Source organism: Podarcis vaucheri (assembly GCF_965113315.1).
Source record: "Podarcis vaucheri genome assembly, chromosome: 4".
Lineage (NCBI taxonomy): Eukaryota > Metazoa > Chordata > Lepidosauria > Squamata > Lacertidae > Podarcis > Podarcis vaucheri.
This window is the reverse complement of record NC_138762.1, coordinates 43,171,373-43,188,009: the sequence shown is the minus strand read 5'-3', so window position 1 is coordinate 43,188,009 and position 16,637 is coordinate 43,171,373. Positions and strand designations below refer to the sequence as shown.

The following is a 16,637-nucleotide window of genomic DNA, read 5'->3' as shown; positions in this document are numbered from 1 at the left end:
CATTTGACCTCCCCACCACCACCACCATTTGCCAGTTTCACAATATGTTTCGATCAAGATAAATATATAGTGGGGCGTGCCAGGTCAAACTTAGCAAGCCAAGAAGGTGAACTTGAATTCCATGACTGGCTTGCAGAAATTCACAAGAGACGAACCTCTGAGGAGCAAACAAGCTCCGAGGCGCCGTGGTGGGTGTAGGCCTCAGATCAAGACTTGCTTATTAGAAAAGCATTTCACCCCACAGCCCCATGAAAACACTCTACAACTTCCATGCGAATTAATCTCAAAGACGTGGAAAAAAAAGAAAGCGCTTGGCTCTGCCTCGGGTCACTTTAATTAATTTTTTTAAAAAATCATTCTCATTCCCCTCAGCGAATCCCGGCTTCCCCCCGCCGCCAGCCGCGCGCACGTGGAGGCTCCGTCGTCGGTGCGGCGGGGCCCAAAGGGCGGCGCGGCGTTCGGCCTCTCCTTTATAAGAGGGGAGAAGGGGAAGGAGGCGGACGCGCTGCTGCTCCTCTCTGCTTCGGCCGTTTGCCCCGAGCGCGATGCCTAACCGCCGAGGCGCGCGCAACGCTTATTATTTCTTCGTGCTGGAGAAGCTGCCGGAGCTGAAGCGGCGGGGCCTGGCCGTGACGGGCGTGCGGGATGCCATCCCGTTCTGTTCCGACGACTGGGCGGTGAGCGGGGCGAGGCGAGGCGGGCCTCCTCTCTCTCGCCCTTCTTGGTCGGCGCGGGGAGCCATGTTAGACCCTCCATGGAGTTGGATAACCTGGTTTTAATTCTCAAGGAGGGAGGGGGACAAGTTGTCGATAGTTGTTACGTATAAGCTGTTTGGGGAATTTAAACCCCCCATACTCACCCCAGCTGAAGAATGAAGGCTGTAAAATACTTTAAAAAAAACAAGTGTGAGGTCAACATTTTCATTAATTAGACCCTTTTTACCTCACTTTTCCTATCAAAGACTCACGGTGGCTTAGAATGAGCAACTTTAAAAAAAAAAAGTTTGATGTGGACTTTAGTGGAGCCTGTAACTGCTATTGTAATGATGGGGAGTGACTGGCTACCCTACCACTGGTTTCAGCCTGCCTTTTTTTAAAAAAAAAAAAAGTCTGTTTGTAAAGAAATGGTGGACTCTTGTAAGGTGCATTCCCCAAATGGGTTTTTTCCCCCACTGCCAGTCATGTGCACAAAGAGGCTTCTGCCAAGGTTTGAAAAAGTAGTCATGCCATGCTATTCGCAATAATCCAAAAGGTGAAAGATTGGAGAAACTAGAAAGATGACTAAAGTCAGTGCATAGAAATATACAGACTGCAGATATACAGGTTGCAGACTTCCCAAATCCTCCCTTAAAAATTGAGTTACTTAACTGTGGCTTTGAATTCTTGGTATGTGAACAGGGTTTACACCCTTTAGGTACAACAGTCTTGCTTCAGGTATGCTACAAGCACCCTGGGATATATCCAACTAAGTTGTACTCAGATTAGACCATTTGGAATCAAATGATTGACATTGCTTAACTGTACTCCAAGTCTGCTCTGAGTATGGCTAATATCGGATACCACTCATTTACTGGTGAGTTAACCACATTGAATTCTGTAGGCTAGGGCTTTCCTCTAGACAAGCTTGCAAAGTTCTGAGTGGTGGGAAAGTTGCTGAGCACAATCAACCCAAAGTTAATCACTTTTTAAAGTTAGGCTGACTTCTATGAGAGTTAAGATGGTTCTTAACTTTCCCAGTGGAATTACTGAGGCTTAAAAGCCTTAACTGACTGCATCGTGTTCAGTATCTTGGTGTTGTAGTGATGGGGGGAATTGCTTTAATTATGGTAGAGAAATAATGGCAAGCCCTTATGTTGCACTGGTTTTACTTCAAGATGCTGACTGAGGAACAAAAAGAAAAGTATGCAGAAATGGCTCGTCAACGGAAAGCTAAGACATCAGATGTAGCAACAAAAGAGGTGAATGAATGAATCTGGAATGGGGAAAATCAGTTTTATATTTTCAGAGGCAAGTTAGTAATTATATAATTATAGTATAAATTGGAAGAAAATCCCATTATAGTCTGTGGGAACAAAAGAAAAGTAACTTTGATGTGTTTGAAAGAAGGTTCTGAGTGAGCTGGTCAGTCACAGGTGTTGTATAGTTGTGATTATAATGAGCCCTTCCAAAGAAGCCAGGCAGGTTTTTATGTTGCAGCTGTTCCTGAAATAGGAGGATTGAATCCTTTGACAAAGTTCACATCCACACTATACATTCGAGACACGTGAGTTCCACCAAGGAATCCTGAAAATTGTAGCTCTGTGAGGAGTAAAGTACAGTTCCCAGGATTCTTCGGCAGAAATAAATGTGTGGTGTGGATGTGACCTAATAAGCAAACGTAACAATAGAATGCAGGGATCAACGTTTATAATTCAAAAACGTGAGCCTTAAAACTGGTGATTGTGTTGTATGTTACTTTTTCTTCCTTTTTGTAAAAATAGATGGGAAGTCTGAATTGTAAACTTTCTAGTCTTGCAAATTGTGAGTTAATATTTAAATTAGATATATCACAGTGTAACTGGGTTTCAGCTATAGATAATCCACAAGAAGATTGTTTTTAGCATATGATGGCGTCCAGTGATGCCTATTTGCACAACTGAAATCTGCTTGTGAAATTGGACTTTCCCTTGTTCTTCTTCCCAGTCCCCACAGAACCTGCTCTGGAAAGGTCCAAAATCCAGAGCAGATTTGCACTACACTAACTCCCACCCATAGGTTACAATGGAAGGTCTATAGGTGAGGTCAGTTCTTTTTTTCTTAAAAAAAATGTTTAGGGGTACTCTCATTTTGACTCAAGAAAATGACCATTTTATAGTTCAAATTGAGGAAAATAAATATAGTCATACCTCAGGTTAAAGACTCTTCCGGTTAAATCTTTTCAGGTTGCGTCCTGCGGCGACCCGGAAGTAACGGAACGGGTTACTTCTGGGTTTCACTGCATGCGCAGACGCTCAGAATGACATCACACGCAATCGCGGCACGCACAGACGCAGGTTGCGTTCTGCTCATGATGCGAACAGGGCTCCAGAACAGATCCCGTTCGCATCCAGAGGTACCACTGTACAGTAAATGGACAGAAGTACAGAGATTCACAGAATATTTAGAGGTCTGGGTCCCCCCAGAAAAAAGTACTGGGTGAGGTTTCATTCCATCCTACTTGAGAATATATAAGGTTGCTGCTAGGATTGTGTCAAGGTGCCATTTTTGTGAGGGGCAAATTTAATTAGTATTCCATTGTGGTAATTTGGACCCCTGCTGTTGGTGTGGCTGCACATCACCTATGTGAAAGTGGGAAATCATACAGATGTCACCTCGGTGTAAGCCCAGTACAGTGGTACCTCAGGTTAAATACTTAATTCGTTCTGGAGGTCCGTCTTTAACCTGAAACTGTTCTTAACCTGAAGAACCACTTTAGCTAATGGGGCCTCCTGCTGCTGCCGTGCCACCGGAGCCCGATTTCTGTTCTTAACCTGAAGCACTTTTTCTGGGTTAGCAGAGTGTGTAACCTTAAGCGTATGTAACCTGAAGCTTATCTAACCCAAGGTACCACTGTAATGGGGTGACTTCATGGCAGTGGGGTGTATGTTATGTGATTGGTTCATAGTTTGCAGGTTCTACAGGGCCAGGAGAGGGAAAGATTAGTCTTAGCAGTTTTAATTGGATACTACTGTAGTTGCTTTCCCTTCATTCATATATGATTAACTGATGGATTGTCTACACTTTTCATAGCCGCCCAGCCAAGTCCCACCACCTCTTCCCACATTTCCTTCCACACAAACTGAGAAGAGAGTTTCTGCTCCAAACCTCATTGGTCCACCTGGGAAGAGTGATAAAGGTAAATGATAGTTATATTAGTTCACCTGATCTGCCCAACCTTCAATGTGTTCATTGTGACTGGAGACTGTGCTAGCAGGTCTGCTTTTTGTTGCTTCCAGGAAATTGAGTGGTAATTGTGGTTACCCCAGCCATTCTGGGTGGCTTCCAACAAATTATAAAACCACAGTAAATCATGCATTAAAAACTTCCCTATACAGGGCCGCCTTCAGATGTCTACTAAAAGTCAGGTAGTTGTTTATTTCCTTGACATCTGATGGGAGGGTGTTCCATAGGGCAAGTGCCACTGCTGAGAAGGCCCTCTGCCTGGTTCCCTGTAACCTCACTTCTCGCAGTGAGGGAACCGCCAGAAGGTCCTCAGCGCTGGACCTCAGTGTCTGGGCTGAACGATGGGGGTGGAAACATACCTTCAAGTATACAGGACCAAAGCCTGAGTGCAGGACAGAGTTCAAATAAGGAGGAGGTGAAAGTACTGAACCTGATGGAATAGAGGCAGTGGGTGATAGAGCATTGGGAGTGGGAACTCCAAATAAGAAACTAAAGCTGCTACAGGATTTGTTGTTGAAACAATAAGTTATTGAAGCCCAATGTAATCCTTAAGAGTTGTTGTCTACATGTCTTGATCAAAAAGTTCATTGGAATATTCAGGAGCAGCATTTTGTGTCCATGACATTTTGGTCCTTCTGATGCTTATGGTACAAGCAACTTGCTTTGGTCTGATGGTTATGGTGACCCATGAAGTAGTTCTTAACATGGGCAAGTAGTTCTAGTTCTCCCAGATATTCCAACTGCTTATGCATATTTTTTTTGAGTGACACTCAACTGCAGCATATTTGTGACAATGACTCATCATTTTACAAGCAATGTTGCAGTTACTGGCACATGGCACTGCTTTTAAATCATCCGTTCTTCCCTCTCCAAATGTATAAAACATCCAAAATCTCCTGGTGACTTCTCTGGTTATGCCTGCATGGCTGTCTGCAAGGCACTTTTTTTGGTAGTATTTGTAAGCCACTTTGGAGGTTTTCTTTAACTGCAGAGCAGGATAAAACGTGATTCAGTAACTAAGGGAGTAGCTGAAAGTTTGCTAAACAGGTTTAGAAGGATTCACTAGCCACCAGTTGATATGTAAAGATGGTGTGATTTTGGTTTTTTGTACTTTTGCAAACCCAGGCTTTCCTCAAGCCTGTAATACTTCCCCTAGTGCATGGGTGGTGTAATGTGGGATGCGTAGGGATCCATATAGAATAAATTTAACAGAATGAGTTTTCTAGTATTATATAGGATTCACTGACACATTTAAAGCATTCGATCTAAGATGGCACTTTCCAATTCTTTTGGTGTCAGCAGTGGCTTTGTGAGTTCTGAGGTTGCATCTCAACATCCCAGACAAGTTTCTGTGATGTTTTTAGGCTCAACTCAGGGAAAATGTAGTCTCTGGTCTACCAGAAAACTATCTTTTGAGATGGCATCCATTGTTACTCAACTGCCAAAAAACATACGTAATTAAACAGATAATGTCTACTAATTTGTGGGGAGTGGACCACTGTTGACCACTTTTTCAGTGTAGACACTGTCTTATCTGAGGTTTCTTAACCACTTTTGTATTTTAAAGAATGATATTAGCCTTGGTTTTATAATCTGAGATTGCTGCATCGTTATAAGAAGACTGTTGTGGCTGGAGCAGGTTGGGGATGGAACACCACATGACAATTCAAAACTTGGCTACATTACCTCTTTAAATCCCGTTTCCCCTCTCAAGGACACTAGTTTGCTACAAGTTGCTGGGAATTATAACTCTGTGAGAGATAAACTACAGTGCCCAGAATTCTTTGAGAGGGGAAATGTGCTTCAAAGTTATAATGTGCATGCAGTCCTAGTCTGGTTGAGGGTTGCCTGGAAATTGGAGTTGCAGGTAAGTGACTTAGTTTCATGATTTTTTTTTTCAGTGCTATAGGTGTACATTTTACTCCAACTATTTTACTTCTTTGTTATAGTAATAATAAACAAATACAGTGGTACCTCGGGTTAAGTACTTAATTCGTTCCGGAGGTCTGTTCTTAACCTGAAACTGTTCTTAACCTGAAGCACCACTTTAGCTAATGGGGCCTCCAATTTCTGTTCTCATCCCGAAGCAAAGTTCTTAACCTGAAGCACTATTAGATAGATTCCGTCAAGCCTTGCGGGACCTTGCTCCCCCTGGCGACTCATTGACTGAGCTTGTTGAGGGCTGGAATACCCAGCTCCTGGCAGCCATCGATGAGATCGCACCTAAGCGCCCTCTGCGACCCCGCAGAAACCGGGCTCCCTGGTTTACCGAGGAGCTTCGGAAAATGAAGCGGGACCTCAGACGGCTAGAGCGAGTATGGCGGGGTGCCCGTGACGGAGCCTCAAGAACATCTTATAGGGTTTTTATGAAAACCTATGAGATGGCAGTGAAGGCCGCTAAGAAGTCTTACTTCTCGGCCTCCATTGCATCCGCTAGCTCTCGCCCGGCGCAATTATTTAGTATAATTCGGTCTTTAACGTCCCTTGAAGGACAGCCAAATTTAAATAACAATCTGACACACAGCTGTGAGGCATTTGCAAGCTTTTTTGCGGAGAAGGTCCTGTTGCTCCGCCATGACCTCCCTGCCAATTTGGATACAATAAAGGAACTGGAGGCCCCTCGACTGTCCTCGGGTCCAGTATTGGACCACTTTGACCGGATATCTCCAGCCGATGTGGACAGATTCCTCCAAGCTGGAAAGCCCACCACCTGTCCTCTTGACCCGTGCCCGTCATGGCTGATTAGAGCGTGTCCAGACGAGGTGCGGGGCCCCCTGGGGGATATCATCAATTTGTCCCTTGGCACCGGGATATTCCCAGGGGAACTGAAGGAGGCGGTGGTGCGTCCGCTCTTAAAGAAAACATCATTAGATTCCTCAGATCTATCCAATTACCGCCCGGTCTCGAATCTTCCATTCCTGGGTAAGGTGATTGAGAGAGCGGTTGCTGAACAGCTTGGTAGGTTTCTGGATGAAACATCTGCTCTGGATCCATTCCAGTCCGGCTTCCGCGCTGGTCATGGGACCGAGACGGCTCTGGTCGCCCTAACAGATGATCTCCGCAGGCAGCTGGATCGAGGCGGGTCGGGGCTGCTGATTCTTCTAGATCTGTCAGCAGCCTTCGACATGGTCGATCACGAACTCCTGGACCACCGCCTTGCCGACGTGGGGATCCAGGGCACAGTCCTTCAATGGCTGCGCTCGTTTCTCTCTGGTCGGGGACAGAGGGTGGCGCTTGGGGGGGAATTGTCATCACGCCACTCCTTGGTGTGTGGAGTGCCTCAGGGTGCAATTCTCTCCCCGATGCTTTTTAACATCTTTATGCGCCCCCTCGCCCAGCTTGTCCGGAGTTTTGGGCTGGGTTGCCATCAGTATGCTGATGACACCCAACTCTATCTGTTGATGGATGGCCATCCTGACTCGGCCCCAGACACACTGACCAGATGTCTGGAAGCTGTGGCTGGATGGTTACGTGGGAGCCGGTTGAAGTTAAATCCTTCGAAGACAGAGGTCCTCTGGCTGGGGCGGGACGATATGGGATTGGGGGGGCAACTCCCATCTCTTGCAGGGGTGCAATTAGTGCCAGCACCGGCCGTTAAGAGTTTGGGTGTAATCTTCGATACCTCCCTCTCTATGGAGGCGCAGATTACAGCTATAACAAAGGCGGCATTTTTTCATCTCCGCCAAGCTAAGCAGTTGGTCCCTTATCTCTCTCGTCCTGACCTAGCCACTGTGATCCATGCGACGGTCACCTCCAGACTGGATTATTGTAACTCGCTCTACGTGGGGCTGCCCTTGAGACTGACCCAGAAACTCCAGCGGGTGCAGAATGCCGCGGCGAGACTCCTTATGGGGTCTTCGCTGCGAGAGCACATTCATCCAATATTATACCAGCTGCACTGGCTCCCGGTGGAGTACAGGATCAGGTTTAAGGTGCTGGTTTTAACCTTTAAAGCCCTATACGGCCTAGGACCCTCGTACCTACGGGACCGCCTCTCCTGGTATGCCCCACAGAGAAACCTACGGTCTGCAAATAATAACATCCTCAAGGTCCCAGGCCTCAGAGAGGTTAGGCTGGCCTCAACTAGAGCCAGGGCCTTCTCGGCTGCGGCTCCAAACTGGTGGAATGCTCTGTCACAAGAGACTAGGGCCCTGCAGGACCTGACATCTTTCCGCAGGGCCTGCAAGACAGAGTTGTTCCGCCAAGCCTTTGGTCAGGGCGCAGCCTGACTCCCTCCTCTGGCAACCTGCACAGAATTTTGCTTAATTGGTTGCCATCAATTTGATTTAATTAATTTTTATAATGAAAAATTTTTAGATTGTGTGATTATTTGACTGATTATTTGATTGTTGTTAGCCGCCCTGAGCCCGGCTTCGGCTGGGGAGGGCGGGATATAAATAAAATTATTATTATTATTATTATTATTATTATTATTATTATTATTATTCTGGGTTGGCGGAGTCTGTAACCTGAAGCGTATGTAACCTGAGGTACCACTGTACTCTCCACTAATATTCTTAATACAAAATCTTGTTTCAGTTGTACTTGAAACCACATTCTTCTACCTGAATATCTTCAGCCATGGAGTTCTACCCTCTCATTGCAAACAACGTTTCCTTCCTTGCGAAATTGGATGTGTGAAGTATTCACTAAAAGACGGCATAATTGCAGAGTTTCATCATTTTTTAGATCCTGGTAAGCTTTTGGAATCAGAAGAGATGAAATTTGTCTTTCCCCGGTGGGGGGGGGGAGGGGAGAGAAGATATGCAGGATTCTGTTTGTCCAGGACAGTTTATTTGTATGCATTCTTGCACTATGAAAAAATAAAAATGGCTTCATATAGTGGACAAAACCACAATGACAGCATTACTTAATGAATAAATGAAACTTAACTGGAAACATTCCTTGTGTCAGCAGAAGACATGAACTGCCCAAATCAGTATGTTCGTATGTTGTGCATTTTTAATCTCTGTGTTATGAAAGATACATTATAAAGAAATAAAATTGTACTTCTAGACGAGTATTTAGACACTGATTTACTATTCTGTAGGAAAGCAGAAAATGGTGTATTATAACCATGCAATCCTACAGACAGCTTGGTATTGCATAATAAAGCCTGAGTTCTTTTTGGTCTTTTGCAGGAGAGGTGCCAAGGGGATTTCGCTTTCATTGCCAGACAGCAAGTAGGTATTGGGCAAGAGATGTGGAACCTATGGGTTGGCAGCATTTTTTTATGACCCATATATAATCTTCCAATTATTTTTTAATTATTTTAAAGAACGGTTCTTATGCCAGATATCCTATGGCATTTTATTTGTATCTTGTTTATTATTACTTATACAAAATATTTTTATATCACCCTCATAAAATATCAGAGCAATATACAACAGTATAAAAACACAAACTTAAAAGAAGAACAAAGCAATCTTTAAAAGGACTGGCTACTCAATAAAAAAATTAAAGAACAGTTTTAAACAACTGTATGGGCCTGTTTCCGTAACAAAGCTTAGTATGTCTTCCCAAGTAACATGTTGAAGTTATGCTCTTAACCAGACTCATATTCATGCATTCATTTAGGTTTCAGTCACTCACTTGTGTTTCCAGATAATAATGGTTAGACATTGCATACACCACCTTGCCCAAATCTTTGGGGATGGAAGATGAAATTAAAGTATCTGGACTGCTGTGTTAGTGGTGTTTGCTGTCTGGTTTGCCCTAATCTCTGCTTCAGTGATATTTTACACAGAGTAGTTCAATTATTGAATATTAGGCAGTATATTACCTGCCTTAGGACTGCTGGTGAATGGCAAGCTATAAACACATGTAAATAAATAGGATCCTTGGGTAATCATTTACCTTTCTAGACAGCTAGTGAAGTTCAACCATTGACAGGCCTTGACTGACCTGCACTTGGCTCAACTAGACAACTTGTGCCTAACAATCTTCCTTTACATTGGTGATAAACCCTATCTCAGAGTGTTGTTGCAATGATAAAATGCTTGAATAAAACACAGACAAGTTCTTGAATGATATATTTAGGTGTTTTTAGTGAAACTGATATATTAATCCTGCGAACTGTAACTAAAGTTAAAAGTACAAATGCGTGTGAAATGAGGTGTTTCTTCTGAAAAGCCCTGATAAGGCACTTTGATTTTCTCTTAGGTGATGCTACACATAGGATTCCCCTATCTGGCTTTGAGCTTGTAACTGCAAATCATTCCGTTGTGTTACGTGAGCTATACTCGTTTATTCAGCCACGGTGGGGCACCTGGCCACCTGTGTATTGTAAGGTATAATGTAACATTTTTAGACTTTAATGGCTCTCTGCTTTTCAGAAGAACTCAGAACAAAAATCTCTACCCACATGCTTCAGTTAGCCTTTTCCCTGGTTAGCTGTGGTGTGTGTGTATAAAAATATAGGTGACCTCACCTCAAGTAAGGTTGGAGTACACAGATGTTTTAACTTTTAAGCTGTCCATTGACAATCTCTATAGCATAAGGGCTTCACATAAAGATTTCCAGTTTTGAGGCCTTTCCTTAAGGATATTTCGTTTGTACAAAATGGTGTCTACATTCAACCTAAAAGAGCGTAGAGTTGTATTCCTGAATTGTTGCTTCTCCAAGGCAGACCAAATACCTATGGACAGTTCTTTTGGCTTTGGTCAGATTATGTACCAAACAGCTGTAGACAGGAAAAATTCCTATTTCGGTGTTGGAGCCCTTATCAAGAATAACAGTTTTCTCTCATATCAGGAAACCTTAGCCATAGAGGTCTTATAATAAGAATATATAGTATAGATTTATTAATTCTGTTGATTTGATTGTATAATGTATACTTAAAACTTCTTTTGCAGTCTTCTGACCAGTTTAGGGTCAACTGGTGCCTGCAGCATATGGCTAGAGAAGTGGGTAAGAAAATTTTCCTTTACAACAGGAAATAAGTTAATATTTAGATACAGTCTCTGCTGCTCCTAAAACTTACTTTTTTATAATAGGCACAGTTAATAATCTGGAGAGTCTCTGCGTGGAAGACCTTGTTGTGGAGCTGTATTATCAGAAGCTTCAAAAGGAGCCTTCCAAGGCATGGGTGTGTAACTCCCTGGATGCCTCCATGTGGGATTACTCCAGCAATACTAGGTATAATATGTAGCTCTAAAAATCATAATAACTGCTGTACCTACCTGAACCACAGTGACTTGACTACTATGAGATGAGAGTCTGTTATGACCAGGAAAAAATGTGATTGACAGATTCTCCATAGTTGTACATTACACAAAACTATGGCTTAGTGTCTGGGGCAACCCAGTCTGATGGGTGGGGTACAAATAAATTATGGTGCTATAAGCGTGCATGTTGAATGCTAATCTAAAGCCTTGCACTCATTTCAGAAAAGAGTTTGAGACATTAAACTAAGGTTTAGACACATTGAAATTGATGAATATGCTTGTGTTTGGTTCATTAATTTCAATAGGTCTGCTCTTGAGTAAAATTTGGTTAAAAACCACCCATAGAGCTATTTTGAAGTACTTAGTAGTTTTAAAAGTCTAAACAGATTTTTCTACAGTGAAGGTGGGTATCATTGAATGAGGTATTACTCCCATTTGCTTCTATAGGACCCAGTGTGGGATAGTGCCTCTATGTGTTCTAGTCCTGCCTTAGCTTTGAGCAGCCGGCCTCAGTTCTACCAAATGTTTCACTTTGCCTATTTCTATTCTCTCTCACCATGTAAAAAAAGCTATTGAACATTCTTCACTACTCTCTTCCACAAACCCCCTGGATTGCGCTCTTAAAGCACCTTATCTTGTGATAGTGGGTTGGGAAAATTAATGTTTGTCTTGAAGAAGTTTCTAATGCCAAACAGTGGAGTAGATGAAAAGAAAAAGGTAAGTTGTTTGTCTAGAACTTGAAAATGTCTTACTGTTGAAGCATATACAGTGGTACCTCGGGTTACATACGCTTCAGGTTGCAGACTCCGCTAACCCAGAAATAGTACCTCGGGTTAAGAACTTTGCTTCAGGATGAGAACAGAAATCGTGCTCTGGCGGCGCAGCGGGAGGCTCCATTAGCTTCTGGTTAAGAACAATTTCAGGTTAAGTACGGACCTCTGTACGAATTAAGTACTTAACCCGAGGTACCACTGTATTTGAAACTTGACATTCATGATGAAAGTATTATTTCTACTTAGGTGCAAGTGGCATGAAGAAAACGATGTAGTGTTCTGTGCTCTTGCTACTTGCAAGAAAATTGCGTGAGTATGAAAATACAGTGAATATTTTAGAATGTTTTTGCATCTTAAAACTATTTTGGACAATAGTTTCATATACAATGTCTGGGGTCGTCTTGTCTCTTTCAAGTATAACCTGTTGATTCTTTTGGATATTCTTTAGTAGGCATTTTGTCGGCTGCATTTGAATGAAGGAGCAACTGATGTGATTTTGTGGCACTTCTGCTATTATAGGAAGAAAGGAATTTTAAAGATCCAAATAAAATAAAATCTATTTCTTTCTGATTAAGTTTTCCAAGTGTCACTTACTAGACAGGTCAGTTGGGAAAAACTTCAGGTTTGCATTGTCACCAAAAAAGGTCTCTGGATTATGAGTATATTTCATGAGGAAGAATTTTTTTACCTTGCATTTGCAAACTTTGTTGTGGTTTATTTATTTTGGAGGAGGATGTGCCACACATATGCAGAGACCAGTTTTCACACACACACACACACACACACACACACACACCTACACACACACACACACACACACACACCCTACACACACACACCTGGTTCATCCAAACTGGTTGCCCAAGGCCTTAACTAGAAGGGGCTTGAGAAGCAGCAACTTGTCTCTCAGACAACTCAAAAGATCTTCCCCTTTCTGCTGTCTCTGATAGGCTGATACCTGCAATTAAATGATCTGGGCTTCACAAGTAGTTGTTTGGGAGGTTATAGTCTCTGCTCATGGCAGAGGGGTTCTTCAGGTCCCAGTTTCTGTAGGCTCCTGCTGCTATTCGCTTGGAAGAAGTTGCTAAAAGGAACGGCTTTTTATTGCCTCCTGGTTGATTTTCCTTCTTTAGCTCACCCAAGTTGGTTGCGCCCCTGCAGTTCAACCAATGTCTCCTATCACAAATTATGTTCCTGTATCCATGGTCTTGGTGCAGTATATTGTCAGTAGTATGTAGTTTTTAAATTTCTGTTCAGCTCGTGGAAATGATAACACATCTTCATGTTGGTGTTTTTCTGTCCAATATAGATACTGTATCAGTAATTCCTTAGCCAATATGTATTGTGTCCAGCTGACTGCATCTCACTTACCCTTGTGTGAGGAGGACTCCCAAAACACAGCAAATCCTAAAATGGTGGTTCTGGATGCTGGACGTTTCCAGGTCAGCCCTGTTCATTTAACAGATTAGTTCTTCTATATCTTATCGGTAACATTTCTGGAGTGTACTTGGAAATGTAGGATGTAATCATGATAATATGCTCAAAAATAATGATATTATTTACAAACAATTTTATTTGACCAATATGTCTGTTTAATTATGTGCAGAATATTAATACATCCATCAATAGGCACATTAGGCAAATATTCCTTATGCACTATATCCATCTTTTCTTTGTATACAAGGATGTCCTGAAAACCTGGTGAATGAGTCAGTGAAAGAATATCTCTGTGTGGGTGATCTTGTCTTTTTTGCATTACAGAAAATGAGGGCTGCTGAGCGCACTGGAAATGAAAGGTACTTCCAATCTCTTAATGAGGAACTAGGTGCTGCTTCTTGTACTGGTGAGTGATTATCTATGTTGGAAAATTAAACGTAATGAAAACGAGTTGCTGTTAGAATCATTACTACTGTTTCACACCTGCATTTTTGTCAAAGAAAATGTGACTGTATACTGTTAAGTCCAACACATTCTTTCCTGATTCTTTTCTGAAGTTTTGAGTGTTCCTGCTCACTGTAGTCTACCACTAAAATATCTGCATAAAGGAAATGTAATGAAGCTTGTGGTATGTTTAAACAGTCACAGAATTTCTCTGCAGTGATACTGGCTAAAATTTTAAGAAGGCATTCTCCTTGAGTGAGTTGCTCCTCCGCTCACGTTATAACTTACTTTTATCATTTATATACTGTCCTTTGCAGACCTCATGGCAGGTTCTGCATTGATTTTATTTAGTTGAATATTAAAATCAGTTAAACCGTCAAGTTATTTACCTTCCTTGATAACAAGCATATGCATAAAGGGCCTGACAAAAGTTGGCATCTAAAACTGTAGGTTTGGTACCAAATGAATTTCCAAGAGAAGTGAATTTCAAAACTGGGGTGTTAAAACTGAGAAGTCTTGCTGTCAAGATACTAGGAGATCTCAAGTTACAGACTTGAGGAGGAAGGTAGTCTTTCAGGTAACTTGGTCCTAGGCCTTAAAATGCTTAGTCGTTGGAGACTAAGACCTTGAATTTGACTTATTAGCTAATGCCAATGCTTAAAGACTGGTGTTACATGGTCCCAAGACTTTGTTGATCACCACAGCAGTTGCAACTTCAAAACTTTCTTCCTTCAAACTCAGCAGTAGAGAAGCAAAGCTCTTTCTACCCCCATCTTCATTCCCCCTCCCCAATTTTACCTGTTTAATTCTATAGTCTGTGCCATCTGAATACTTGCTGAATGCCATAATGTACATTAAGTGCTCAACTTGTGGCAGCAAACTACCCCCATTACTACCAACCACCATGTCATCCTGTGGTCACAACTCCTAACTTTTCTTCCTAAAGCAAGGAGCATATAGTAGACAACTGCTCCCATTGCCAGAGGCCTGTGAGATGAGCATTCTAAAACAGGTCCACAAGTGCCAGCTAAGCAGTTGCACTCAGTACTGGCACCCATTTCTGTTACAGATCTCTCTGCGGTGCTGCACCTTCAAGAAGTGGTTAGTTGTACTATGGCAATCTTATTTAGCCACATGAAAACACCCACCTTGGCTTAACCCACCTTGGTATCAGTCTTGGCTTTAGTACTGAAGATGGAGATTACTAGGTGTGGATCACTGTGCCAAGGCTATTTTGATAAAATAAAATGCAGCTCTTGCTATTTTATCAGTTCTCCATGATTATAAAGGCAAGAAACTGTAGGCGTTGCACGGAAGGTAGAGCAAAACCTTGTGATTCCACTTTCCTTACCAGTTTTATAGAAGCCACTTAAACTGTTGTGACTCTCCTGTGAGGTTATTGTTTTAAATTAATGATAGAAAATATCTAGCTGTTGGTGTTGAGTGTAAATTAAAATGTAATTATCATGGCTTCTGTGTTATATATTGACACATGCATTGTTTGCTTAGGTCACAATCCTTCAGGAGTGAAAACAACAGGTGAAACAACTACTAGGCGTGGAAGAGGAATTGCCCGGTTTCTGGAGAGCGTCTCAAAGCAGTCCAGCAGTTAGACATTTGCAGTACAGTGCCTCCCATTCAGAACAGCTCTGCATATAATGATTCCCACCATCTTTGGGAATATAAATACTTTATATTTCCTTGGTCTGTCATGTGTTAAATATTATCTTTGTTTAATGAAAAAACCCATTCTAATCCCATTGCAAGGGGTAAAATTTAAGTTTTTAAAATAACAAATGTTATTGTGAGTTGTGAAATATTATTTTTGTATGTAGGAATATTTAGTAGAAACTTGAAATAATGAAGTCAGTAGGATAAGAGATTAGATAATGAAACCAGAAGGGCAACTTTGTGAAATGATGTCTGGATTTTTAAGTTCTGTTGTGCCTTTTCTTTAGAGCAAAGCCTATTTACACCTACTGGTACCTTACTGAAGTAAACCTTTGCTAAGGAACAGTTGCAATTATGTTTTTTTAATAAGCTATTCTAGGATTTGGTATGGTACCAATTATATATTGTTTTTGTCAGAGGGGCAAGGTTTTGGTATAAAGCCCTTAAATTAGCCAACAATAGAAGCAACATACATTTTTTGGTAAAACTTGCAATCAGGTAATATCTCCCTCACAAAAGAAAAAAAACCTATGAAGTTCTATAAAGGTACTACAATGATGTACTTTAAAAGTTGTTTTAAAACCATCTTTTTCCTTTCTTTCGTGTTATACATACATTCAGTCATTTAGTACAGAAAGCTTCTAAATCTTAACCATGATAGACCAGCTTGTGTGTTTAATTAAACACTTCTTTCCGATTTGATATGTTCTGTCTGTATTTTGTGGTTCCAAATGTAGTATGGTATTGTCAAGTGCAGAAAAGGAAAACTCAAATGCTAAAGTTATTTAAACTGAGATGAAAACAAATTTTAGATTGAGTTGTTTGAAGGACAGTCATGCACTGAAGAAACATGCAACTAGAATATAGATCTGTCAAAGTAACTTAGGGAAAATTAGATGTATGAAATGCATCCTTGCTTCCTTGCTGTGAGAAGGAATATGCTATTGGTCCAGTGGGAGTGGACATCAAATCCTCTCCCTCTGACCCCCATCCCAATTGCAGATACTGCAATTTCTGATGTCAGATTTGTGCCCTTTTGTTTGCATAGAAACCAGTCTGCTGTGTGTAAAAGGCAGTAGGACATTGTTGCTATAAAAATCACATTGGAAAATGCACAGGTGAATGATCCCCTGTTAATTGTAGAATAAATTACTAAGTCGTGTTGCAGAGTTGACATCTGGATCTGCCACAGAGTCAGGTTTCTGGATTTGCACCTTTTCTGGCTT

At 41.8% G+C, this 16,637-nt stretch overlaps 1 protein-coding gene across 1 annotated transcript; it reads left to right on the top strand.

Annotated features, from left to right (window-relative positions):
• Positions 1-400: 400 nt before the first annotated feature.
• MAEL (maelstrom spermatogenic transposon silencer) lies at positions 401-16,113 on the top strand. Its single transcript, XM_082221486.1, has 12 exons — positions 401-677; positions 1,874-1,957; positions 3,768-3,873; positions 8,460-8,615; positions 9,062-9,103; positions 10,083-10,210; positions 10,775-10,829; positions 10,916-11,057; positions 12,106-12,168; positions 13,169-13,301; positions 13,621-13,702; positions 15,250-16,113. The coding sequence occupies exons 1-12, from the start codon at positions 546-548 to the stop codon at positions 15,351-15,353; spliced, it is 1,227 nt and encodes a 408-aa protein (XP_082077612.1). The 5' UTR covers positions 401-545; the 3' UTR covers positions 15,354-16,113.
• Positions 16,114-16,637: the final 524 nt, after the last annotated feature.

Coding starts and splice junctions, on each gene's coding strand:
- MAEL (XM_082221486.1), top strand. CDS start 546: ATGCCTAACCGCCGAGGCGCGCGCAACGCTTATTATTTCTTCGTGCTG. Junction 678..1,873: donor TCTGTTCCGACGACTGGGCG/GTGAGCGGGGCG, acceptor TTTTACTTCAAG/ATGCTGACTGAGGAACAAAA. Junction 1,958..3,767: donor CAGATGTAGCAACAAAAGAG/GTGAATGAATGA, acceptor CACTTTTCATAG/CCGCCCAGCCAAGTCCCACC.